This window comes from Hypomesus nipponensis, chromosome 21, assembly GCF_054491055.1.
Source record: "Hypomesus nipponensis isolate SF chromosome 21, ASM5449105v1, whole genome shotgun sequence".
NCBI classification, from domain to species: domain Eukaryota; kingdom Metazoa; phylum Chordata; class Actinopteri; order Osmeriformes; family Osmeridae; genus Hypomesus; species Hypomesus nipponensis.
In genome coordinates, this window is record NC_140381.1 from 6809382 (window position 1) to 6836785 (window position 27404).

At 46.9% G+C, this 27404-nt stretch overlaps 2 protein-coding genes across 2 annotated transcripts in view; one reads left to right on the plus strand and one right to left on the minus strand.

Moving 5' to 3' along the window:
* The first annotated feature begins 426 nt into the window (after positions 1-426).
* Positions 427-9861, plus strand: LOC146237667 (voltage-dependent calcium channel gamma-1 subunit-like). Its single transcript, XM_084685848.1, has 4 exons — positions 427-1021; positions 5664-5738; positions 8008-8148; positions 8372-9861. Exons 1-4 carry the CDS (start codon positions 787-789, stop codon positions 8602-8604), a joined length of 684 nt encoding a protein of 227 aa, XP_084541974.1. The 5' UTR covers positions 427-786; the 3' UTR covers positions 8605-9861.
* Positions 9862-10812: 951 nt separating this feature from the next.
* helz (helicase with zinc finger) overlaps positions 10813-27404 on the minus strand; it is a 38404-nt gene continuing 21812 nt past the window's right edge. Inside the window, 12 exon segments of the mRNA XM_084684997.1 lie at positions 10813-14824; positions 14827-14945; positions 15773-16049; positions 16491-17136; positions 17312-17534; positions 17845-18358; positions 18476-18555; positions 18820-19030; positions 19862-20049; positions 21344-21395; positions 23993-24278; positions 26989-27217. Coding sequence (XP_084541123.1) covers positions 14579-14824; positions 14827-14945; positions 15773-16049; positions 16491-17136; positions 17312-17534; positions 17845-18358; positions 18476-18555; positions 18820-19030; positions 19862-20049; positions 21344-21395; positions 23993-24278; positions 26989-27217 — 3071 coding nt within the window. The 3' untranslated portion in view covers positions 10813-14578.

A 27404-nucleotide genomic window follows, 5' to 3' on the forward strand; every position in this document is an offset into this window, starting at 1 on the left:
GCACTTTGAGAGGCAGGACGGGGAGCCCACTTCCCATCGCACGGACGCTGAGAAAACAGGCCCACAGACATCGGGGTCAGACTTTTTTCGTGTCGTGACCTGCCGTTTAGGGGAGCCACTCTTGTCCCCCCCTTGCCCACTCCGCCCACACAGATGTAACCTGATCAGCGGACAGTCTAAAGACTTGAGTCACATGCCACATTAATAGCAACAAACTGCCGTGCTCCACCCTAACCCCCGCCCCCCTCCTTCACTCCAACCCACTCCCCCACACGCCCGACCATGGCAGTTGGTTGGGTCATCAACTTTTCCTGATGTACCTCAACAGCTGTAGGTCTGAAGCAGCAATCCCCCCCTACTCCCCCCTCCACCCCCCCCCCCCCCCTCCGTCCCTTCCCCGGGCCCCCCCTGGCGCAACCACCATGCAGTCGGTGAGGAGAGGGGAGTTAAAACTAGGGCACAGACGACTGGCCTCCTTCCTTCCCCTGAAACCAGAGGCACAGTTCCATCCAAGAGACAGAGGAGAGAGCGCAGGCTGAGGTGGAGACAGAGAAGACCACTGTTTGGGGATTTTTGTTTGTGAGAAGACCGTAAACACCGCCAGGAAACCGCCGCCAGGAAACCTCCGTCCCCTCTCGTCGACCGTTTTTGGGCGCGCGCGCAAAGCAAAGGGACCTTGGGCGCTTTCCGTTTCGGTTTGTTTTTTCCACCCGCCAAAAGGAAGGAAACCCTTCACATCCACGTTTTTCATTCCACCCCCCCACCCCCCAAGCACCCGCCGCAGTCATGCTCAAGCGCACGAAGGTGAAGATCGCCATCTTTGTGCTGGTGGTGGGGATGGCGTCCATGTTCACGGCGGTGGTGACGGACCACTGGGCGGTTCTGAGTCCCAAAGTGGAGAGCGTCAACACCACCTGCGAGGCGGCCCACTTTGGCCTGTGGAGGCTTTGTAAGAAGCTCATCTACATGAGCGAGGAGAACTACAAGGGGAAGGGCTGCGGACCGATCAGTCTTCCCGGAGGTAAGACCTGGTCACGACAACCTAGGGTAGAACCTTAGTCTATCCCTGTCCATTGTACCAGGCTGTATGTCTCAGTTCCTCCTGGCTCTGTGTGCCAATGCAAAAACTCCTCCGTGTCCCAGGCTTTGCTTTGGTAGGTTCACCAACTAGACAGCAACAGTTGATCAGGTGATCCATAGGAGTCCATGTGATGTTGGTTATCAGTACAAACCGTCACAGTATTCGTATAGTGTACTGTGTATGTCAAGTATATACTCTGTATATCGAGTATTTCTCGATTTTACACAACAATAAAATCCTTCATGTCTAATAACTGGTCGTTAAGGTTTCCTATACAGTTCTCAGAGAGTCAGATAGATTAGTAGCAGGACTGAATCGAACCGCTTTTATGAGTATACATCTGTCAACGTTTTAAACATAGTTCAGTGTTGTGAAAGCGAGGTTGGCGGTCTACCATGTCAAACTGGGAGGGGCCACATGCTTTGCTAATGGTTTTCTACTGCCACCATGCTTCTGTCATGTGGGCAATGTGACCAGCGAGTGTTCCCTGTGGCTCACAACACTCATCACAATGCAGAAGGCCTCCTGTCAGTCCATTGTTAGCAAATCAATCAATCAAAATACAGTTTTTTTCCAACCTAGTGGACAACACACAATGGCCTGAACGAGAAAGCGTATGGTACTTGAATCGTGCTAGGTTCTTTAACCCTAACCCTGAACCTGACCTGTAGGTTTTGTCTTTTATTGTCTGTTTGATACTCACTCAAAGGCTGCAGTTATCAATTATAAGGAGAGTTGACACCCCATACTAAGATGTTTTTTTTAGCTTAGCAACTAAATCTTGTTAAACCTCTGATCTTTCCAGAGCCTAACCAAACATGGATTTATGCAGAGGCTCCAAAGGCCTTAAAATAAACTATTTAATGAGCGCTGAACATTGACCTTTACTACAATAATAGGAGAACGCCGACCTTTGAAAGGAAACAAATGCTTTGCTTAATCAATGACTCGAAGAACAAAACAGAGAAGTTGTACAATTGTCAGTTCACATTAGAGCACTAAGAAATAGATGCCAGCCATAAAGATTTGGTTAAAGTATGTTAGAAAGATGATGGTCCTTTTGCAATTTTCCTTTTTGGGCTTGAGAACACATACACACACATACACACACATACACACACATACACACACATACACAGAGAGACACATATGGCTGGATTCTACTCGACTGGCAGGTGAAGAAGAGTTATTTCCTTCAGTGTCAATCAGCAGAGGACTTCCTCAACTCAACAAATGTGCCCCACCCAGCCGCCCACCCAGCCAGCCAGCCAGCACAGTAGATCAGGGATTAGAGACTGGTGGGAGTCCCAGGCAACAGACAGAGACCACAGACAGATGTAAATACTTCACTGAGATCCATTTTCAAAGCATTTTTGACATGTGCTGAATTGACAGAAACAGGTTGGACATTAACCCAGAGTGCAGGGGTTCCGAGTACTCAATATAATGGGTGGGGTATTACCTCCAAACTGGCAGCACGGTCAGGTTTGTGAAGTTAGATGGATGGAAGGAGAATGGGGTTCATAGACGTTGTCTAAACAGGAGAAGCACAGGGCTGAAAATGTGGATTGTTGTCAGCATTTGTTCAGGTGCCTTTGGTGTAGCCTTCTTACTTATATTGTTAAATTATTAGAAATACGCGTGAAAAAGGCAGTAAAGTAGTAAACTTGTAGTAGTAAAATTATTTAAAAATAATTCAGGTACATCAGGTACTTGGTTCCTAACGACAAGCAATGCTGACACAATATTAAGTTATAACACGGACATAACATTGATGCCAAGTTGTAAATAATCCTTCCATCAGTTGCTAGGAGAGGCATTTATGCCCCTTCTCTGTATTTGCTAATGAACACACTTTGTATTTGGACCCTTCTAAATGACAGAAAAGCCAACAGCTACTCATGCAGTGCGTGGCATGTATCTGTTCAGCCTTTGGCACTTGCCATCTCCGATAAAACGGCGACTCATTACTGTGTAATCTCCATAAACAGACTGACTGTCGCGGACATATTATTTTGAGCATGTGCCTTATGTTTGGAACGATTCAATTATGTAGATTGGAAGACGTTCCACTGAAGCCTAAAGTGCAGAAGTGAATCAGTATTTTGACCCCATGGCATTGTGTTCTGTAAGGTTTCAGATCATTGGTGACCATGTCCCTTCAGTCAGAGATTACACCAAGTCATCAAAGCTCTAAAATGTCACTTATTCTTTAAACATCCACTGTCTGTTTGTGGATGAGTGCAGGCCAGGGATACAGTTACCTGATCTGCCAGTGTTGCAGAAACAAAGACACGAGGGCTCTTATCTGTCGAGCATGGCGTCGCCACAGACTCGTCACCGCAGGGGGATAAATATAGGCATCGCAAATACCCAGCTGTCCTGATCTCGAAGCTGATGGGGAGTCAAGTGTTTGCACAAGTTCCCGAGCACTTTTGATTGACAGGGCCACCTGCACAAGCCAGGCATAGTCATCCCCGTTCCCTCGGGGACTCGACAACCCCCGCCCCCAAGGGAGCCCCTAAATCCCACGCCCCATGCCTGCTCACTGGGCCCTTAATCATGTAGGCTCCCACAGGGACTGGGTAACTTACAGTGCATGGTGGACTGGGCAAGCAAAACCCCTGGAATCTGCCCCGTTGGTGCTTTAGGAACATGCCACTCTTGGGCTCGGCTGCAGCCTATGGAAGAACCAATTATATCTCAGTGTTGTGTGGTCTTCCTACCTAACTTTCTATAAAGACACCGGAAGATATTGCATCAGGAATCGCCTCATGACCATGTGTTGCTTTGCTTAATATAGACTTTTTACAGGCAGAGAGGCATTTGACTTAAGTGAGTTGTATTGAATTTGTATCCTCTGTCTTTGCATGGTACCGCCAACTAAATTCACAAGGACTTTGAAGTGTAGTAAAGTCATTCCAGTATGCGGCGCCGGCTCTCTCATGCGAGAGCCATGAAACACAGTCTGTTTCCAGCCCCACGACCAGCCCCACCAAGAGGAGGTGTGGCAGAGCCAAGTGTAAACGAGATGCTGACCTCGGACTGTGTCTTTTTCGAGGCAAGAAAGGGCTAGAAAATAACACAGTGACGCAAAGCCATCGAGGATATCATCATGCCCTTTGAATATGTCATACCTCCCGTCTCTCTCTCTCTCTCTCTCTCTCTCTCTCTCTCTCTCTCTCTCTCTCTCTCTCGCTCTCCATCTCACACGCACAATCTCCCATTCTCTTTCATTCATTCTTTTTTTCAATATCCCACCAGACCAAACATAGAAGTGTATGTTTGTGACAGGAGCATAGCTGGGTTCTCTCCCATGGCCCTGCCCGCCGTCCAATATAAAAAAGCGGACAGGCCTGTTGCTTAGTAACCACCTCAGTATTTCCCCTTGATGGCCAGTATGTCCTAATTGACCAAAACATCCTGTCAGCATGGGTCTACATATGTTCCAAAGTTACTCATATGGAAGAAAAAAATACATCACTGGTATTTCCAGTGTTTTTACTTGCTTAGATGAACATTGTTTTAATACTCACAACTTAACAAAGACAAAAACAACAATTGTTTACTGAACCATCTCAATCAGACACATTCAGAATTATTTTAGGATCACAATGGGTTGGAGAGGGGGGCTATCCCTCAAACCTGGCAACCCTTTAGCATACATTCATGACTTACTGTACCAATCAAGTGCAAATTATCTAAAAGCTTTAGTGCTGAAGCTGACTAGATCATTTACTCTACTTAGCTCCCATAATTAATTCCACATGAAAACCTGCCATTATCATTCCCCTGGCACCAGTGGTAGGGAATGAGGATTAGATTCACAAGAAATTACAAGGACTTGAATCACACATCTGTCAGGTCACCCCCTACAGATTAGCAATCTCATATTCAGCTTGGCCACCAGATATCAGAAAGGGAAACTAGCCCTCTTCTTACCTTGGTCTTGTATCCATTCAAACATTTATTCATTTAGCAAACGCTTCTTTTGACATTTGGCTCAGCATCAAAGGGTAATGTGATACTCCCTGTGCATATCCCCGAGATCACATTCAGTGGGTCAGCTTTTGCTAGTGCTTAGCACTGATCCCTACGGGTTAGCACATTGTGCGGGTCAAACTGAGTGAATGGGATGTGTGCTATTAGCATTAAAGTGCTGGAACAGCAGCAGACAAGCTGTCAATCAAACCGATCAGACAAGGGACAGAGCGTCTTACGTAACCTCAGTGCAAACAGTTTGATGAGACATTGTTCCGGTGGCATCCGTTGACCGTTTTGAGTAGTTGCGTCAGGACTAGAAGACGAAACCCCAATTGTAAAATAGACTTTGCTCAAAGATGAAGCAGAAGTTGATCCAAAGTTATGTGGAGTTGTAAGAACAAAGGCAATTTTGTTGCCTTTTGGTTGTGTAGATGTAGAGTTTAGAAGGTAGATTGTTCCTACATTAAAGTATGGGACTGCATTGTATAAAAAATGTTTGTGATGTTCATTGGATGCAATTAAATGGAATTGTAGACATATAGTTTGATATGTTGAAACCTCAGTTTCAATCTCTGATACAGTTTTCTTTTGTTTCCAGTGGAGAACTGTACATACTTCAAACATTTCACCCCAGGAGAAGAGGCAGAGATTTTTGAAGTCAAAACCCAGAAAGGTAGGTTTGTTTGTGCTTTGTCAAATCAAATCAAATATTGCTTGTACAGCCTTTTCTTACATGTAGTGTCATTGGAGCTTCACAGATGCCCACAGTTTTGCAACTAACCAACCTAAACCCTCAAAGAAGACAAAGAAAAACGGAGTAAACCGTAGGAGGAACATTTCAGAGGGATCCCCTCCTCCGGACATGAACATTTCAACAGGAAAAATCAATAAGACAATAAGCATACTGAACTTAAAAATATTTGTATTGAATGTAGAACGACACAGGGACACACTAACTGTTATATTATGTGGGGAACAGTACAAACCAACTCTGAAACCAGCTGGAGTGTACCTCAGATGTAGCAACTGTGGAAATGGAGAGAAGATTAAGATCTACTCTATACTATCCTTTGGGCTCACACAACCTCAGTGTACTAAACCAGTAGGCCTCAAAAACGTATTTTCTTCTGATTATGAGGCGAGAGAGAGAGAAAGAGAGAGAGACTGGCTTTCTGCTTCAGCGAGCAACACTGACTGAACTCGGGATGACAGCGCCAACGTCGGTCGGTCACTGCCTCCCACCCCAACCACAGAGACACATCGACAACAGTGTGCATGTCCAGCCCACTCTAAGCATGTTTCGGATCATATGAAGACAGACCCCCTCCCATGTCGAGTGGGCCGGGGGTTCCAAGCACACGCGGAGAGCTGTCTGAATATGTTATCACGGTATAAAAGGGAGCGGATTCGAGCCCGGATGCACGTGTTTCCTTCTGCATCACAACACATCATGCGACGCGCACACACAGCGCTCACACACAGGGAGTTACTGTGTGTGCTGAGCCCCATCTTGGACATCATCCACACAGACGCATCATCCACACACACACCAACATACAGTTGCACACATCAACCCACATACAGGCACATTTTACCCATCCCACAACACGCACATACAACCTAAACACACGCGCGCGCGTTCTGCCATTGCAATGCTAATGGTTAACCCTTGAGGCATAGCCCTTAACTGCAATTCAGCACTGACCCATTCCATACCCCCCTAGTGATCTTCCACTGCTCAATATATCATGAGATGATCGTAGAAGGTTCATGGATCTGGCCACAGGGACATCTATCCAAGCAAATGTACCAAAGCAAACACATTTAGAACCTCACTTGACGAACTCAATAACTAAAGCTGCAATCGAGCGTGAAAGAAATATTTCAATCCGATGTTATATGAAATGTAAAGACGGTGCGCTCGAGTTCCTTCCTATGGGCTGTTTCATGAGGACAAGAGAACTGGACTAGAAGGTTGGAGCTCCAAGGGAGTGAGCTACAGCTCGGCCCATCCCACTGTAGGCTCTACCCTGGGGAAGGGCTTTCCCCCTGGGCATGCTTTCTAAGCGAGCAGGCAGTAGATTAAAGGCCTAGCTAAAGATCCCTGCACTGACTTCAGCAGTGATGGCTGGCCAAGCGGCTTGGAATAATAACACGTGCTTTCTACCATTGAGTTTTTGTATCGGTAAACCTATTGTAGAATATGTCTTACTTTATTTGATTGATCTTTAATTTGTACCTGAAGTGGTTCTTAACAAAGACGTTACAAACTAAATTCAAATATGACCGAGAGCAATTTATTTTTCAATATCCATATTAATTGTTAGCCTAGCTTCGATAACATATAGAGATGACTCCCCAAATAACTATATGCCAAAATCTGTCTCTCCATGTGACATTTCAATTATGCCCAATCAATGTATTTTCCTGGGCAGAACTTAAAGATTAATTGAAAAATCTGCATGCATTCAGAAGCCCAATTAGTCTCTGTGCGGGAATGTAATGCCTGTAATTGATTTTGAAACAGAAGGATGCAAGTCTCAGATAAGTAACCCAATCATCCGTTTGAAGCTGTCCTCTAGGCTGTTTGTTGATAGCATGTGCAGAAAAATAATGACCAACAGTCACCACACCACATCCACACAGGAGTCCCCAGCCTCCAGGTTTGACTCTGGTTTAATAACTTTGTAAAGTCATAATTAGTGTTCACTCTTTATTCCAGCAGAGTCTTGCTGGGCTGTAGTTCAGTCAAACAAGCGCCACAACCTTACAGTATAACTGCCGAAAAGCAATTACAGAGTCATGCTGTTTGGGAAAAGGTTATTTTCCAGTGATTGCGCCACTGTTTGAAAAATTTACAATAATCTTCATTTATATAATTGATAACATGTATCATTATGTGCATAATAAATTACAAAATGTATTATTTGGACTACTTTCAGAGTACAACATATCTGCAGCCGCCATCTCCATCTTCAGCCTGGCCTTCATGATCCTGGGGACGTTGTGTGTGGTGGGGTCGTTCGTGGGCAAAGGGCGAGACTATCTCCTCAAGCCTGCTGGGATGTTCTTTGCATTTGCAGGTAGGCCTACGACTGAACAACAAAGACATAGAACTGTGTCCGACAGGGCTGCACACAGGGGTGGCAGTTGGAATGATTCGGGGCTAGTTCACTGTGCAAAAACGAGGCTTCTCTACGATTCAAAGGGTTGTCCGGTGTGGTCAACTGTACATTTGGCTGGGGTAATGCTCGACTCTACATTCGGTAGTGACGACTCCTAACCTCTTTTCTTACCCAATCCCAGGCCTCTGCTCCATTATCTCGGTGGAGGTGATGCGTCAGTCCGTCAAGCGCATGATTGAGAGCGAGGACACCATCTGGATCAACTACTCCTACGCCTGGTCCTTTGCGTGTGCCTGCGCTGGCTTTGTCCTCCTCTTCCTCACCGGCATCGCCCTTCTCCTCCTCTCGATGCCCCATATGCCTCAGAACCCCTGGGAGACCTGCATGGACGCCGAACCAGAACAGGCGGAGTGACGGAAGAGGAAGGACGCAAGGGAAGAGCAAACGCTTTTTCTAGGAGCGACACGAACGTCGAGATTCACAAGTCACATCCACTAACTGTTAGGCAAATGAGTTGGAGAGCTCTTATGGTTCAGGAGCACCACCCGAATGTTATCATGTACAAATACCTGCTCACAATTTTTTCTTCGTGAGATTTAAAGGAAGAAACTTAGATGTAGCTATCGACTGAAGTTTGATTTAAAAAAAAAATCTCCAGTGTCCTGTACATTTCTAATAATCAACATCATTTTAAACTGACCACTCCTAGGTGGATTCTTCACTTTGAGTAAGATCATGCATGGGTGTCAAAATGAGATGTCCATCCCAACCAATGGGCTGTCTGGAAGGAGATGAAGAAGACAGTGCAGGCTTGTTTGTATGGTGTGTGCCCCCCAAAGCCTATCCAGAATGTTAAATACTCCTTCTGTCTAAACCATTGAGTGCCATGCTGGAAAGGGTTCAGTTCTAGCAGGTGCACACACAACACAGTTCAAAGGATTTCTTAGAATTTTGGTAGCTTCATGTCTTATGGGGTAACCAAAGAAGTACTGAAAGTTCATCGTCTAGATGACTTATTCTGTTTCAATGTTTCAATCACTCAAGAACCTTTCAGTGTTGGATTGTGGGTGCCTGCAATTGAACAGTAGAGCTTTCATTACCTGAAATAACCCACTGCAATTATTTTTCTCAAAATTCTTACTGTGATAAAATGTATGAGGTTGTTATGTGTCTACAGTATGGATAACTAGCATCCTTTTCAAGATTGTATCAACTCAGATTACGTGCACTGGATGTCAATAAAGACTGAATGTTTGATACCGTATATTGTTCAAACTAGGTGCCTATGGATATACAACATGGAAAATTGATGTAATAACCTTTTGGGTACATTTATATGTTGTAATCTACAACCTTTTTGTATTTCTTAGTAGAACTATTAGTCTAGGAATCTTTTGATATACTGAAATGTACATTGCTTACATTTAAAATTAACCTCGCAAGTTCTTATGCCTCTTTCCTCACATGATTTGAAATGGAACTGATAAGGTGAATAAAACAGGTTTTGTCAATGTGATACTTGCACCACAGGATACTCACAGTCTTGAACTTGTTTCATCATCTATGTTCATAGACCAGAATTTGCCAGGCATTTTGTCATCATACGTCCCAGCTGTTTTCTAAGATGTTTGTGTGCATACACGCTGAATAAACGGTTTCTAATTCACAAAACGTCTTTACACTGAGTGTTAGCAAAGCTACTTTGAGTTTGTCCCCTGATTTAGCTTCCAACATTCTAAATTCAAAAATACTTTTCCATGCCCAGTCACAAGAGAAGGACACTACAGAGGAGTCTAGGGGAATGACTGTGAACGAAGACTGATGAAGCGTAACCATGTAAAACTCTCATCTCCCAGGTGTAGCATGAAAGCGTAAAACGGGTTGAATCATTTATGGAATATTCTTTTGGCTCTGGAACATGGTTACTGTTGCTGGGGCTTCGAGTGCCTGCCAGAACCAGCCATGTCCATAAGCAAGAATGACAGTATGGAGTCTACACAACCAGTCCCTACTGAAGGTGATCACATGACTGTGTTGGTATGTTTGTATGAGTGACATGGGCTGATGAAAGAGTACAAATTCTGTCTTTACAAACATTGTTGACGTGTTTTATGCAAGATAAATGTACCTATAAATGGAGAAGGGACAAATTAAGTTGAAACACTGAGGGTGTAGAAGGAAATGGGGAGAAAGAAGAAAAGGCTGATGTGACACGGAAACAGAGCTTTTTGTTTAACCCTTGTGCTGCCTTCGGGTCACATGACCCAAAGGTTCATAACGAACCATTGTTGTGTTTACCCAATACAAAAATAAATAATAATTTTATTTTAACCTTCGCAATGTGGGGGGTCTGAAACAGCCCAACGGTTGAAATAAAATGCTTCACTTTGTATTTGTATGCAGTAAATTTGTCGCAATACGACGGTGGGTCACAATGACTGATGAGTTAGAATGACTTGAAGATAACACAAGGGTTAAGCGACAGGTGGGACGCAGATTCAAAATAGAAGACCGTTTTAGATTTCACAGCCACATCTTCAGGGTTGTCTAAGGTGTGGGGAGAAAGAATTCACATTGCGGAGTATGTTTAGTATGTCTTAATGAAGACAGACAAAGACAGAGTAACCATTTCAATAAAAACACTTTAATAGAGAAACAAATTAAAAAAAAACAAAAAGAAAAGAAAAACCTTTGAAACACGAAGTCTAAATCCTTTATCATAACCACCACCGATTGAAATGAAAAGCGAAACAGAAATATTCATTATTATTAAGGACCCACACGTGTGGAACCTTTAGGATCTGTATCCAGGACAACAGGTGTGCCATGGATTTACTGTTGTACAGAGGGGAACAGAGGAGACTGAAGACAAAATGGACGACTATGACAAAAGATGTGGCTTTTACAAAAGGCTGAACACAGTGCTCTCTACTGGCTGGGCAAAAGGGTGCTCCCATACAAATCTGCCATTCAAGTTCGCTAGGCAAGGTGTACACAAAGGCAACGTGAAGGAACTTAAAAAAAAGAAAAAAAAAGAAAAAAGAAACCCACTTAGGTGTGTTGATATGCAAGTGGGGTCAGGTGTGGGTGCGCAAGCCATTCAAACCCACTGAATGAAATTTTTTTTTTTTTTTTTTTTTTTTAAGTGTTTTGTTTTATACCTTAAAGTCCCTCTCAGTGTCAGAAAGTCAGAACCATGCTGGAAACAAGTTTACCATACTTTTTTTGCCATATACACAAGGGACCAACATGTAGAATGGCTCAATCTCATTTCATTCTGAAATGGACATTTGAAAGACTGCGGAAATTAGGAGGAATAGGTATTGCCCCATTTACAACAACTAATTTGTGGGAAACAGATTGACGTTCTACACTTGTTTGCAATGTTCAAGACTAAACAATGTGGCATGTATTGGGAGCAACCTGCCCAGCAAAATAATTCCAGAAAAATTACATGACCATTACATAACTCATTGACATGTTAGTAAAATATTATAATAGTTTTGTTCATAATGTCACAAGTCATTGTACACATCAAATAATATATAAAAATTTGACTTTGTAGGGACAGAACAAAAGCATGATTTTGTTTCTCTTTTTACACAAATCAATACAAACCATTTGATAAAAACGGGGGAAAACTAGCCAGGTCATCTTGGCATGCACAAAATGAACGCACAGTCTTCACGAAAATCATTGTCGAACCACAAAGCACCGGTAAAATTAAAAGGATCTTGTTTAACGGTTTTGATTTAGTGATAAAATAGAAGGAAATACGGAAATATAAACTAAAAAATAGGTATTCTACAGAAGAAAAATAAAATTGCTATTAGCCTGCAACATAAAATGTAATCTTTGTCAAAACAGCCACAAGTGATCTTACAAAAATTAAATCAAACAAATTACATTATATACTATATATATGGATATATATTATACAACATTGTAACTGCCAACTGGGTCCTCCTTGTCCATTTCGGTAGTTTTAGTGAATTTGCATAATTAAAAAGGGCATACCTCTTCTTTAAACTGCTTCTACAAAATTGAGGCGATCCCAAAACCTTTTTTGTAAATACCTAGAAAATGCATATTTACAAGTTTGTGTACTTTGAGTGACAAGTCAAAAAAGCCCAACCTTTTTTATTTTGGACCTTGGAATACTTGTGAAATAAATAATTGAATATGATTGTTATCAAATTTGACCAAAAAATAAATTATTACTTGATGCTTTTTTAATGTGTTGGACTCAAGACAGTTGTGTTAGTTGATGGGCAGATAATTCAAAGCTAAAGAGTTAAATAAATGTAATTATAATCAGTCACATTTGCTGTGATTGTAAAAAAAATTGTGTTGTTGTTTGGGTGGGGCAAATAAAAACCGTAAAATAAAAGGTTACAAAAACTTCACACCATGAAACAATTTTACCAAACCTGTTACCAGTTTGCATTGGATAATCATTGGCATGATTATTTTGTTGTTGTTTTTTTATGTATATATGTATATAAGTAAATAGAGAGCACAAACTATAAAAAAATGTATGTTCAGCTTGATGAATCAACCCTAAACTGTTTAGTTCTTCAAATAATTGGTTTAGATGTGTTAGTTAAAAGTGCTCAAAATTGGCCTACACTGGAAGATATATTTTGTGTGGTCGATGACCCATGATGATTGTATTTACATACATTACAAATCAAAACATACTTGCCACGAAAACAGATATTCCTGCATTCTAAATTTGCCCGACAACAATAATAAAATGTCTCAAGAGTTCTGTAAATGTAACCTTTGTTAAAAAGAACCGAATGTAATGTAGTGCTATTGCTGTCATGAGTTTCGACAGAGGGAGTAAATTGTATTTTACTGGGTTAAAATTGGTCAAAACATCACCTGAAAGAATCACTTGTTTCTGGATCACCGTTACGCTTGAATCAAAAGACAAAGACGCATCAAATTTTGACTTCACATCCGCCAACCATCCTGCATGCCCACCAAGTCAGACCTGCTTGAGCCTATCCCCCCTTCTACACTTTCACATTCCTTTTGAGTCACCATCACATAAAAAAAAAAAAAAACATTCCAAAAGACAAACCATTAACATATACCTGAAGTAAAAAAAAAAAAATAATAAAAAAAATGAAATCACTGGAAAAAATTGTTGATTGGTAATGCAACAAGTTGAGATGGAATCCGCTAACAGCACAACCAACCTAGACAGACCTTTTAGTCAGGAAGGAGAGAAAACTGTCTCAAGCTATAAGCGGAAACAGAAGTAGCGGTATACTAGCAACATAACTACAACAGATAAACATAGCCTGCAAATTTCAGAAGACTGTACTTTAGAGCACATGCATTGGCTAGTCAAAGCACCGGTCCACAAAGATGGTATCGGACTTGGGTTCTTTCTGCCCTTCTTCAGATGGAATCACACAATGGTGGGGGCTACACCTCACTTCAAATGCAAATATGCATGCTTACGTGTTTCTATCGTTTTCCATATTTTCAAAGACACGAAGCCTGTGGAAAAGGGAAATGTACGTGCAACCGACATCTTGAAATCTATAAATGCATTTTTGTATGTTTTGCGGTGTGTGCGTTTATGCAAGAATCAATATGACAAAACGGATTAATCTTTGATGCTGTAGTTGATGTTAAAAGGTGAGGATTAGGTGTTTAAGGATTAAGGATCCAAAGCAAACCAAGGCTAAATGCTAACATGGTACAGGAAAATTTAGGTACATGTCTGTGGCATACAACTCAGTCATTTATTTTCTTTTATGTACAGATTAGAGGGAAATTTATCTACTTCTATACATTGTTCCATATAGTTCAATACATCAATTGACCACTTAGCTGTTCTGCCTGTTCTCACAACCAGGATGAAAATCAAGACGCTTAAAGTCCACTCACACAATTGAAAAAACAAACTAAACGAAGAAACCCCTTTAACAGACTTATTTAATGGCCAACATAACCAACTTCAAAAAGGGAAAAGCTAACAGGCAGCTAAGTGGTCAACCGAATCCTGTGTTTTTAAAATATTTTGTAAACTTTTTTTTTTTTTTTTTTTTTGCATTACGTACATATACAAGTGTACATATTATAAGTATATATTCATATATACACAATGAGTATGTATATATACCAGTAATGCATTCATTATATATACTTTTTTTTCTTTTCTTACTTTTTCACAGATATGTGAAACAGAAGAAACATTTGACTGTTACAAATAAAAGTTTGAAACAAAAGAAAAGCGGGAAACAATAACTATCAATAGAAACGATTTGTAAAAGCACTTGTACCATTTTTTTTCTTCCTTTTCCTTAATTTTTTCTATTTTTTTAAAGCTTTTTTTTCCTATATAAAGGGTAGGAGGAGAGGGGGGGACTCATTTAAAATAGGAATAATATCCATTGCTACCATTTGAACTTCCTATACTGAGCTCTTGAAGTAAGGAAAGTGGGTCGCTGTTCTTCTTGACCTGTTCGGGGCGTGCTCGGGGCTTGGGCGGGGCCCGCAGGGCGCTGGCGTAGGACATGGTGGGAGGTTTGCTGAGGCTTTGGGAGCCCCCAGGACTCTGACCTGGCTCTGAGGGGGGCTGGGGCTGCTGCTGCTGCTGCTTGCTGTTGGGCATGAGGGGGGGAACTGTCCAAGGTGCTGGAGGGAGTGGGGGGGTGGCTGGGTGGCAGCTGCCGCCGCCGCTGCCGCCTCTGCCTTCATCTGCTCCTCTGCCTGCCGCAAGGCCTTGGATGACGCTGCTGGGGACAGGGAGGAGAGGGAGACGGGGAGGAGAGGGAGACGGGGAGGAGAGGGAGACGGGGAGTAGAGGGAGACAGGGAGGAAGGCATCAGGACAAGGACGGAAGAAGTGGAATTCAGTAAACATCACAGTTGGGGTCATTCTAAAGATACTTCTAGATACCACATTGTGTTGCATAACCTTTTTTGGCACTGGACAAAACAACAAACTATACCGACTTCAAAATGTGTTCTCTCTGGTTTCTTTGTTGATGCTCTGCTTAGCATGAACAACTGTATCATTAACAACTGTATCATTAACAACGACAGCCAAATGACAGGCCCATCAGCAAGGCTATAGTTCACAACTCAGAGAGCAAACATCCTGGCAGCCTTCCCATCAGATTTGCCAACAGTGGGGAAACAAAGAATGCCAACTGTCAAACAGCTCAAAACTAAAAGATGGACTGAGAAGGCCAGCTGTCACTACAATGCCACTGTTGCAGCCCTACTGCGATTCACCTGCCAAACAGACTAGCTGGAGGTAGCAATCAAAATCTCATACCCTAGAGAAAGACATGGTCTTTCCAGTGAGGGAGAACAAGATATTAGAATGACATAACACTATGCACATGTATATATTTCATACTATTATTGCAGGAATCACTGTGTGCATGGTTTATCTTGAGAACCGGGCACTGTATGCAGTTGAAAATCAGTTGTTGTGTCGCTCAGGACCCAAGCACGTGTTAAAATCACCAGCTGCATCACAGGCAAGGGCATCACAGGCGCCGCACTACTCGACGCAGCGATAAGAAGCAGAAGGTCGGACTCCGGTCCCCTACCTATGAGGTCCCGGTGCTGAAGTGTGCTGGCTCCGTTGCATGGAATGTTGTGGAACGGGCCGGGGGGGCCTCCGCCATTGCCAGGCCACAGCTCGGGCGGGGGGTAGCCGTAGGGGGCGTGGGGGTGGCTGTGTGGGTGTGGGTGCTGATGGGGGTGGGGGTGCTCCTGGAGGTCGGCTGGACAGGGCGGGGGCGCCTGGGTGCTGGCGGTCTCGTCTGGGTAGCTTGAGGAGATGCGCCTCTGGTAAAGAGGCCGGCCGGGACCCCTGGGTTCATACTGGTGGAAGGAGAAGGGAGAGAGGTCAGGTGGGATTGAAGGCTAAGACGCGTGGGAGGTGACGTCACCCTCACACTGGGGAAAATCAACCCCGTCGTTAATCAACCACGTTGGTGAATCAACCAAATCATTATTTGGCAGACAGCCGCTGTTAGGTTGTACTTGATGTATTTCACAGCAAGTCTCAGGTCACTCAATGTGAGAAAGTGAGTTATTCAATATACTGTAATACATTTCGTATTCTCACATTTTGATATGCGAACTGTAAGAGCACTGGAGGTTGAAAGGTGTAAAAAAAAAAAAAATGTGTGGGGAAAAAAGACGGCTTCAAAAAACAACCTTGAAAATCCAAAGGTTTTAAGTTCCAAAGCAACAAAAAAAACTACAATTCTACCTCTATTTACAATGCTATTCAACTTGGAAGGTTCTGTTTGGCCTTACCTCTTCTACATTGTGAAGGGCAGTGGCTGCTGCTGTTCTGGGTGAGAGTGGATGATAGGATTCCTGGCCTGGACCTTGACCTTGCTGCTGCTGCTGCTGTTGTTGTTGTTGTTGTTGTTGTTGCTGCTGCTGTTGTTGTTGTTGGTGAAGCTGCATAAGGTGGACCTGCTCCTGCCTGCTGGGGTGAGCCATGACCGGAAGCCCGTAGGGAAAGCTTTGGCTTTGGCCCTGCCCCAGCATGTGGTTCTGGGCTACTCCCGCAGCTCCGCCGTGGGGCCACTGGGCCTCCTGGAGGAGGTATTTGACCTGCGCTGGAGGAGGGGTGGTGGAGTGGCCCTGCGGTTGGTGGGCCGAGTGTGGGTATGCGTTGGGGTTGTAGAGGGGGTTCCCTGGGTGCGACTGCAGAGCCGGGTTGCCGAGGAGGTCCAGCTCGCGGCTGGGGTCGAGGGGGTAGGGACATGGAGGGAAGGAGCTTGTGTGATTGGCTGTAGTGGCAGATGGAGAGGAAGGGTCCCCCGGGGAACGGGACTGGGATTGGACCTGGCGGTACTGGAGCAGGCGGGACTGGGGAGGGGGCTGCATCTCAGTCGGGTCCCTGGGGTCCATCTGCTCCTGGGGGGGCATCTCTCTCAGAAGGCCTGGGTACCTGAACACGCAAAACGAAAGTTAACCAACCCAGGGTCTTCTAAATGGCGTGACAGGTTTTCAGAGAGAGAAAGAGAGGGAGGCGTGCTCACAGAGAGCGAGGAGGAGAGAGAGACAGAGCGAGAGACAGAGTGAGGAGAAGATAGACACAAAGGAAAAGAGGAAGGTTAGGTTACCTGCTGAAGGGCGGGCCGGCGGCACCAGCCTCCTCCTCCATGCTGGCGCTCATTCTCCAGTTGGCCCGGAGCAGTTGTGGGGGGAAGCGGGCCAGGCCGGGCTGGGCCAGGTGGGCCAGCTGCTGGGGAAGGGGGAAGGCCACCCCGCCCTGGAGGAACGGCCCCGGGTCGCCCCACTGGCCCAGTCTGGCCTGCTGGGTCAGGGCCTCAAGAGCTAGAGGGTCTGGATGGGAAGAGGATCCGATGTTAGCCGTAAAAGGGTCTGCTATGTACTTCCAATTAGAGGCTATATATATATGAGAGACACAGCCAGTGAGTCAACACTCCCTGGAAAAACCCCTTTAGGAGTGCCGTCTTGCAATTAAATTTAGTTGAGTAATTGCCTTCGCTTTTGGTAATTATGAAAATAAAAACTTAATAAGTGGGCCAACTTATCAGAATATTCAGAGTGGAGGGGTAAAGGCAAGTTTTTTTATTCATTGCAGCGGATGATAGCACAGAAGACACCGAGTTCTGATGAGCCCGATACTCACCAAGTCCATCTCCCATTCCGCCATCTTGGCTCTCCTCCCCGAAGCTATTGACCCTGCCGGGCTGGGACAGGGCTGGGTGGTGACCTCCCTGGTGCCCAATGGGACCCCTTATCGAGTTGCCCATCTCCTCCGAGACCCCGGGGTCGCCTTCTAAGCCTGGAGACTGCACTCCTCTGTGGGGGGGCATGGGTCCGCTGAAGAAGGAAGGATTGTGACTGCTACTGGGGTAGGCGGGCGACAGCTGGGCCGAATGCTGTTGTTGGTTCTGTTGGGTCATGGAGGAGCCGGGATGCTGGGGGGGGACCCGGAAGGGGAGCCTGGAGACGGGGTACTGGAAGGCTCGGCCCCCTGGGTGGGGCCCAGGGGCGAATGCTGGATTGGGGGGAGCCAGGTGGTAGTTGAGGGGTCTTTGGCCTGAGGGGTCCTTGCGGTGGAGCAAAGCAGCATTGGGGAAGCCCATTCCATCTGTGCCAGGGTCCAGGCCTCGACCTGGTCCTCCGGGGTCCAGCTCCCCCTAGTGGAGACGCAAGCAGAAAGATGACTTAGCAACAACTTATGACCCATGATTCATATTCTTCATGCAAGCAAAAGTGCAGGTATGAGGGCTGTGGGAGGGAAGTCAGGTACGCACTTTGTCCTTCATGTCTGAAGATTTCCTCTCTGGTGTCTGAAGGCGGCTCTGCTCCGACTTCTGACAGCCCTCTATCTTACCTGCATGGATCACAAACACACCGAGTTACATCTTGTTTGGTTAACTAGTAGCGCCTCAATTAAGACATTGAATTAAGATTAAGGGATACATTAAGGTCTGTCCACTGACCCCCCCAACCTGAAAAATCAAATACATCCTAAATGTTTCGTACATAGGATACTCCCTTTATCCTATGTATTCAACGACTGGTACTTCTGGGAACCTTTGCCCCCCCCCCCCCCCCCCTAGGTCTTCCTGTAACCTGTATGTGCGTGTGTACGAACCGTTCCTGATGGGGTCGCCCTGCAGCTCCTTGTCGGGGCTGGTCTGCTGGCCCAGGCCCAGCGGGGAGGGGTGGGCCACGCCCCCGCTGCCGTAGGGGATTGGCGAGCCGCGGTTCTGGGCCAGCAGGTTCAGGTTGTAGGCCATGGCTGCCTGGTGGCTCATGATGCGTGGGTCCATGGGGAAGCGGTTCTGGTAGCCGGGCCAGGGTAACTAGGCAGGGCAGGAGGACGGTTTTTGAATCGTGCGTGATTGTGCAATTTTGTAGAATTGTGCAATTTTGTAGAATTGTGAAATCAAAATCAAGCTGAGGTTCAGGACAGGTTTTTAGGTATCATGATTAGCATAATCATGACATGAGAACGGATTCAGTGCAGCCATTCTAATCAAAATGACACAATAGCAATACAAATACGATCATATTTCGTAAACAGGTTTTTATATGGACAAATATCGCTCTACAGACGCTTCTCTACATGAAGAGGACTGGAGATAGAGGTGGTAGGGAGAGGCTACTATAAAATTCAGCTTGTTCTGGGAGAGAGCTGTTTGATGTTGCAATGGACTCTCCCACCCGTCAGTAGGGTGAGGCGAAAAAAAGTTCTTTGTTCACAAAGAAATCGGGACTAAATTGACTCCAGCTGTGAACAGAGCAAATCAACGCTTTCCAATGCCAAATGTTCCAATGGACATGGGCCTAACCCTTTTGGGGATGCTAGATGCTAGCGATGGTGAATAGTCCAACACCAGAACAGACTGCTGGTGTCAGATGTCAGTAACGAATGCACTATTACAGAAGGAACTCATGTCCCGTTTTTGAAATACTATTCATCTATAAATTAACCAACTAAAAATCAGCCTCAAATGAAGGCAAAACACCATCTGTCTGCACCCTGCATATGACGGACAAGGACCCAACAAGGTGTGTGTGCGTGCGTGCGTGTAGCTCCACAATCGGCGCTTGCATGCGACGGTCCTGCGATGTCACAGTGGGGGGGGTGGGGGTGGGGGGGGGGTGGGCACCACGGCGACGGGCTCACTCACAGGCAGAGGCATGGACATGACCATGTTGCCGCCGTAGACCGCTGGGACGTAGAGGATGCTGGCGCCCGTGTGGGGGTCGATCCGCTGCACGGGGCTGGGAGACTTGCCCATGCCCGCCGGCGTGCTGCCCGGGGGCGGGGAGAACGCCCGGATGGGGTTCCCCATCAGCACCGCTGGGTTGGGTTGGACTGGGGGGACACAGAACGGGGAGATTTAGAGAGATTGGCATTGGTAGTTCTGCGGAAATACAAAAATCACCCCCGTAAAACCCCTTTATGATGCGCCGACGTCAGAAAAACAACGTGTCATCAAATGAGCGGTCTCCAAAACAGCTTCCTGGGTTTATTTTCTGCGTGTTTCACATTTACTTTTGTCTGCACTACTACTACTACTACTACTACCACCACCACCGTTTTCCTGTACGCTTTAACAAAGCCCATATTCACGATGCAAGGCCCATCATTAGATCACAATCTAACAATTTTACCGAGTTGGTCTTCAAACCAGTGGAATGATGCAGAGTTATATTTATTTAAGCGTGATGTTATCTTGGGTTCTCTAATCAGTTGAAGAGGACAGCTAGGCTGACTGTGTCCTTTGCGATCACATCCTGGAATGATTCCTATCTTATTCTAGTTATTCTTGTCTAGGACGCCGAGGTAGCCCTAGGCCTTAACGCATCCATCTCCAACATGGAATTACTAGCTTATGAGGCTCCCGAGCCCTGTGTGTGTGTGTGTGTGTGTGTGTGTGTGTGTGTGTGTGTGTGTGTGTGTGTGTGTGGAGGAGAGAGGGCTTGATGGATAGATAATAGTAATCTTGCCTAATGATGATGATTATGTCCATAATAACACCTTCTGTTGGGGGGTGTTGGGTACACCTCAGTGCCCCTCTCCTCCGCTCATCATGCTAAAGCAACGGCCCAGAGTACACCTTTCCTTTTCCAGCCTCTCAATCACCATCCACACCACCCCCTGCCTTTTCCCCTCTCCTCCCCCCCGCCTTCTCCCCCTCCCCCCAACAAGCGCTCATGCGGTGCTGTACTGGCTGAGTGAACTCATGATGACAGTTGTGATGCGAAGGAAAGGGACATTCTGCTCGCCGCTGCTGTCCTTTACGAGCAGCATGCTCTGGGTTCACCCACTCAACTGAAACATATCGGGCTTTCATACGCGCGTGTCGTTAGGGTCTACTGAACCAGCTGTGTGTCTTGGTGCAAACAGATATTTCCAATTGTCTCAAATAGCTGCTTTTGAAAGTTCTTTGGGGTAAAAAATATACTTTGCAAAAAAGCGCTTGACAAGGAAACTTCAGTTCAAGCAGCAATATTTAATTCGATTAAACAATGACCCACCCACATTTCTCCGTCTGGGGGATTGATCCAAGTATTATCTTATAAGCACAAAGTACAGACAGAACCTTTAGCATTGTTTAGAGGTTGGGCCACAGTTCCCATGCCAGACAAAGGACCGGGACACTCACCAAACCCTTCAGGTGGAAAGAGCTCTGTGTGGTTCGCATGTTGTCCTTTCCCCTGTTCAAACACAAAGACAGAGAGGGTGTTAGGTAGCATGGGCACAACCGCTTGTAGGGGAAGGAAGTGTGTGTGTGTGTGTGTGTGGGGGGGGGGGGGAGAGAGAGGGGAAGAGCAGAAACAGCGAGCGGGCGTTCGGCCGGAATGTCAAGGGTGTCCCACGTGTCACTACGGCGACCGTGCGAGCAGAGCCTCGGGATCGCCAGGAGGAACGTGGAACCCGACCGGGGCCGGCTCGGTGAACACGCCTGAGGTGGAACCGAGTTTGAAACACACAGAAGGCGAAATTGATCTTGCGAAAAAAAATCATGTCACATCTTTTGTTGTTTGATATCTCCCCCCCCCACACACACATTGAAGTGATAGTGTAGCTATTGAAGCGTAAACGTTTGGCCTATTCTCTAGCTATGGGTGGTAGTAAGGATGAGTGTTCCCAACGATAAATTAACTATAACAGACGCACGCATAATGCAAACCCTCCATAAGGGACAGCTTCTTGACATACTTGTAATAATAATAATATAAATTACATGCTAGGGTACAGCCACCCTTATGTAATCCATCCATTGTATATTGCCATTAAATCGGATAAGGGATTATGTCAGGGACGAGATAGTTGGGGTGGACACCACCACAACACTAACGCAGCGCTACCTCACAGGCCTCCACTGCTAGCGCCAGAAAGCGGCAGAAAGAGCTAGACTAGCCGAAGACAGAAGCCACAACAGGCATATAAAATACATATTTTCAACCCCGTGTCTTTGCATTTGCATGGGGTTCCTCCCCTCTTCCTTCTCTGTTTCTGCTGGAGAAGAGCGACTTGACATCACTCTCTCGCTCAAGAACACGCACATAACGTGCGCCCGTGACGCTAATAAGACAAAACAGGCGCGGTGAAAGCCCTTTTACGGAGTTAGTCCACGTTTCCCCCTACCCAGTGCGATGTGCCGCGGATATGGCTGTCGCTCCGTGCCAATCCCCCATGACAAAGCAATGGAGGGAGCCACGGCGCATCTACGATGCTAACGTTGACGGTTATCGCTACGTGCCGAAACGCAACGCTGACAATCTCGATACGAGAGTGGGATTTGGGTAAATGTTGTATAATTGATAGTTGGAGGCATGGAACACAATAATCCACTTATGTTTGATCTTTAGATGCTCGGGAACGCAGTCTCCGGGTGGGGAGTTTAACTGATAGCACTTGACATTTACCTCGGTGAGCTAACCTACAACTTGATACAAGTTGAGTCTCCACATGCACTAGGACATTCAATGCTTCATGCATTTTGTTGCATCAATATCGCATTGACGTGTTCTGCTCTTGAATAATAGGATACCGTTTATTGAGATCAATAGATTTCAAATGTATTTATAGAGGCTATTGAAGGCATTTTTTGGGATTGGTAAATCCAAAATTGAGTTTCTCATTCATGGCTGTAGTATGATGGTCTGCCTGCATAAACATAAACAGCCCTGGCCTAAGTGCTCTAGTAATAAAATAACAAGATGGCCGTTTGCACATGATCCAATGGGGCATTTACATTTCACGTTCCAATGTTTCAGGGCTTTAGATGCACTGGTATGAGTCATCTAAGTTACTGTCTGTGTGAACACGTGCATTAACTGACAGTGTAGATGACGGTGATAAAAGGTTGTTGGCAAAATAGCCCTAAAGTCACCTTAAAACTAACTACATCTGGGCCCTGGTCTATTAAGAACACCCACAGCTTACAGTAACTGTAGCGTTAAGGACAACTTGTGCCAACCGCGCGACGTCGATTTGGGTCATATTGTGGACATCTGAAACAGAACCACCTCAATGTCGTTCAAGGTGTAACAGGGGCGGCCCGAGGGCACGACAAGAGGGTTTCCTGGGTCCGTGCCAGCCCAGATTACAGGCTCTCGGTGGGGTGGCAGTGCACCCACCACGGCAGGTGAGCTGGCACCCAACGAGTGTGACGAGAGAGAACAGGGGGGGGAAGAAAGAGAGAGACAATGATGGCAGGAATAATGGAAAAGCGCTCTGGTCCGACCCAGTCTCCAGGTTTCCCCAAGTAAAGCAAGCAGCACCAACATATGCCTCATTAGATGAAACACGCGGGTATGTCTAAAAGCAAGATGATGTGGATATCCAGCTCATTAGGCCCAGTGGGTAACCCTGGGCTTTGGCAGCTGGAGTGATTTAGTTAACCTTTACACTGAGCGCAGAGGCATTTCAACCCCAGCAAACAATGAAACACACACATCCCTTTCAAAATAAGACTCCTGCAAAGCCCTCTCTCCTGGTCTTATGTAAAGAAATATATTTGCTATATACACGCACCCAGTCTTCTCCTCTGCATCTGTATAGAAAGAAAGTAATTTCCTCCAACCGAGGAAACCCAAATCAAAACGGGTCTCCGGGTGCCGCCTGAGGAAATAGATCTTTCTAGTTCAACTGAACGACCGCCAAGCCGTTTCTCTCTGAAGGAGAGCTAGAGGGAGCAGAGCTCCCCCACCGCCCACTCCACCTCGTCTCAGATGGACCCCCCCCCCCAAGGGCCATCCCGGTCCCCGGCTGCCCAGGCCCCAGGCCCCAGCCCCGGAGCCCTTACCTTGGGGGGAGACTGCTGCTGCTGCTGCTGGGGTCCCTGTTTGCCCACGGAGGCCTGGGGGTGGGGGTGCTGGGGGTGGGCGTGCTGGGGGTGGGCGTGCTGGGGGTGGGCGTGGGGGTGCTGGGGGGCCCGCAGGGCGCGGGGGATGAACTCGGGGGCCAGGGGGTTGAGCACGTAGGTCTTCTTCAGCTCCAAGGCTTCCAGCTGGGCCTTGATCTGCTCGAAGGTGATGCCATGCAGGCTGGAGTTCTCGTGGCAGATCGAGATGAAGTGCTCCCAGAACTTCCTGGAAATGGGGGGGGGGGGGGGGGGGGGGGGAAGTGGGATGGGGGAGGGGACAAGTAAAGGGTAGGAAGAGAGAGAGGGGGGGGGGGGATTGAGACATGAAGTAGATGTGGCATGAGTAACATCTACTGGCAGGATTTGGGTGACATACACAGGCAAGATTAACTGTAATCTGATCACACTAAGGGACGCGCGCGCACACAAACTTATGTTCGCATGAGGAGAAACTTTCTGACAAAACACCAGCTATAACTGTAAATCACACATGAATAAATGATGAGCCCGTACGCTTCTACAGGCACGGCACACTCACTGGAGGACACAGCGGAAAATGCTTTGTCGTTCTAACGCCATACAAAAAGAGACGACAAATAAATGCCTTTATTGAAGGGGCCCCTTTTTCTTATTTTTTGTGTGTGTGTGTGTGTGTGTCTTACATGCATGTTGGGGATGGATGGAGTCCTGCTACATAAAGAGCGGATATGAGGCCCCGTCATCCTCGATACAACTTGTTCTAGGAAATGTATATATATATATATATATATATATATATATATATATATATTATATCCTGACAAAGGTTTTGACATGCATTTACACATGTAGGAAAATCCTATCCAGATTATCATAAATCCGTATGTATTTGATGTGAAGGAGGGGGCAGGGGGGGCTGAGAGAGGGGGGGCTGTCAGACCCCCCCCCCCCCCCCCCCCCTCCACAGGAAATGGCAGGCCCTCTATTCACATGTCCCTTCCACGGAAACACTCACGCAACTGACAAGCCCACCAGGAGAGCCAGGCTTTCAACTGACAAACACACACACTTTGCATCACTACAGGAGGAATCTTAAAGGCTAAAAATATTAATGAGAGTCAAAATATATGTAAAATAGGCTCTGCAACTACAGCAGTTTCCTATTTTAATGTTCTTGGTGAGAAGAGTCCAAACAACGAAGCAATGCGAGTCAAAGGACATTTTATTCCTTTGTCGTTGACGGCTGGGGGTAGATGGGTGTACAGTGTGCGTGCTCATGTACAGTGTGTGTGTGTGCCTTCAGGGGACATTAGCTGACCGCCTTACTAAAGGCTGATTAATTCGAAGGGACCAAAAATAGCCTGTGCAAGTCACTGCAGATCAATTATAACACACACACACACACACACACACACACACACACACACACACACACACACACACACACACACACACACACACACACACACACACACACACACACACACACACACACACGCGACTGGCTGCATTTAAAGCATGGTTCCCCTGACCCAGATCAGGCTTCCTTTAGCAGATAGAACCAGGACTGCCTCTCTCTCGCCATGCTGAAGGGGAGGCCTGACGGCCAGGATGGTATCGCCCGCTAAGCTGACATCCTCCATCACAAAGGGGCTGCCACTACTCTGGACTGGGCTTGGAAACAGTGATGTCCTGCAGGCTCCTGAACACACTGTGTGAGTGTGTGTGTGTGTGTGTGTGAGTACATGTGTGTGTGTGTCCAGCGCTGTCATCCCAACCCACAAAGGAGTCTGTATGCCGGAGGGGAAAAGCCACATCAGAAGAGGGGAACAATTCCCTTAATCTCTCTCTCTATTTCTCCATGTCTCTCCCATCGCCCACCTGCTGGGCCTGTAAACAAAAGGTAGCCAGGGTAGAGATGGGCAGGAGAGGGCTCTCAGCACACACACACAGACCTCCATCAAGGGCCATCTGATACCAGATTCAGGACCACAGACACACACGGCTTCAAAAACCACCTTGCTGTTTAAGTGGCTATTTTGATGTTGGGGGAGGGGGGGGGGGGGTACTTCCCTCCCTCTCCCTGCCCCTCCTCCTCTCCCTCCCCCTCTCCCCATATCCCTCCCTCCCTTCCTCCCCCTCCCCATATCCCTTCCTCCCTCCCCCCCTCTCTACCTCCCCCCCCCCCTCTCTCCCCCCCCCCCCTCTCTCCCTCTCCCCCCCCCCCCTCTCTCCCTCTCCCCCCCCCCTCTCTCCCTCCCTCCCTCTGGGCGGTCAGCTGAAGAGCCCAGGGAACAGAACTTCAGCTTTGGACGCATCGATTTAATTGCCGTCTCCCCAGGCTGACATTTCCACAACAACTCTGCTGCGGCCGGACATGCCACGATTGGCTGATGCGCAACAGTTGCCATGGTGACCAAAGAGACGGGAAGGGGGGGGGGGGGGGGGTTGCAGCTGGGGTCGCTTTGTAGGGTGTGTGTGTGTGTGTGTGTTTGTATGCATGTAAAGTAGGGGGGGGTATGAGACGCCCCTTGATTCGCAGCCCTCCCGTTAAACCCCCAAATCTAAATGAGACGAAGGAGTCTCGACCCGCGTCCGTCTGCGGATGTTTACGACCCGTAAAAACCTCCAGCGCTCGCCATCCCCGGAGCGCCGTGATGTCATCCTCAGCTGACCCACCACGGGGAAGACATATTGAAGAGGCTGGGGGAGGGGGAGACAGCCAGGAGTCCTGGCAGGTCGGGGGGGGGGGGGGGGCTTACCCCCACTGTGCCTCTTCCTGCACAGCTGGCACCCTGACTGTGCACCCTCCCCGCTCCCCTTCTATAGCTCCCCATCCCTCTCTCACACACACACAGCCACCAAATACTGGAGTGGAGAGAACACGATGACTAATCATTCGAAACGTGGGTCGAATCCCTCCTTTCTCCATCCACATGCACACAGACACGACCTACCTGCACCTGCCCACGGAGCAGAGGGCTATGGGGTCTCCCACCACGGCCACCAGGGACTGGGCGCGGGTGATGGCCGTGTTGAGCAGCTTGTAGTTGGACAGGAAGCCGTAGTCCAGGTCCTCGGTGGAGTCCTCCACCAGCTGCTCCTTGCGCTTGATGGCCGTCTGCTTGTGCTTGCAGGTGTGCCGCGTGCGCACCGTGCTGAGGAAGAGCACCCGGAACTGCTTACCTGGAGGAGGAGGAGGAGAGGGAGAGGAGGAAGAGAGTGGAGGAGGAGGAGGAGGAGGAGAGGGGAAGAGGAGGAGGAGAGGGGAGGAGAGGGAGGAGAGGGGAGGAGTGGGAGAGGAGGAAGAGAGTGAAGGAGAGGAAGAGGAGGAGGAGAGGGGAAGAGGAGGAGGAGGGGAAGAGGAGGAGGA